General features: G+C 37.8%; 1 protein-coding gene across 1 annotated transcript in view; it reads left to right on the forward strand.

Annotated features, from left to right (window-relative positions):
* The window catches only part of LOC119586834 (m-AAA protease-interacting protein 1, mitochondrial-like), a 6,392-nt gene that overhangs the window by 2,540 nt on the left and 3,408 nt on the right, over positions 1 to 444 (forward strand). Inside the window, exon 2 of the mRNA XM_037935562.1 lies at positions 181 to 379. Coding sequence (XP_037791490.1) covers positions 181 to 379 — 199 coding nt within the window. The remainder of the gene's footprint in view (positions 1 to 180; positions 380 to 444) is intronic.

Genomic DNA, 444 nt, shown 5'->3' on the forward strand with positions numbered 1-444 from the left:
CACTCTGTGTTTAAGTGTTTGTTTGTTTGAGCACTTGTCTGCGTGAACTTGTGTCACATATGTATTATTGTTTGATTCAGACACTATAGCATTAGATTTAAGTTACTAATACACAAAATAATGACCAAAACAAACTTTGCATTAATATATTACATAAACCTCCCACTTTATAATACAAAGGTCAGGACGTAGCAGACAGGACACAAGTCATGAGGATGAGACGCCACAGAACATCTCCCCACAGCTCATGGACTTCCCCTGGGTGATCTGGCCCAGCCTTTGGCACACTATCCGCAATTGGATCTTTGCCAACCTGATTATCCGTCCATACCTAGATAGAGAATTTTCTTTGTCTACCTTTAAGGCAGGAGCTATTCAAGTGAGTATTTGGTTTAAAGGAAAAAGTACATGTATGTAAATTTAGGTACCTATTTATTTTATATG

This window comes from Penaeus monodon, chromosome 22 (genome assembly GCF_015228065.2).
Source record: "Penaeus monodon isolate SGIC_2016 chromosome 22, NSTDA_Pmon_1, whole genome shotgun sequence".
NCBI classification, from domain to species: domain Eukaryota; kingdom Metazoa; phylum Arthropoda; class Malacostraca; order Decapoda; family Penaeidae; genus Penaeus; species Penaeus monodon.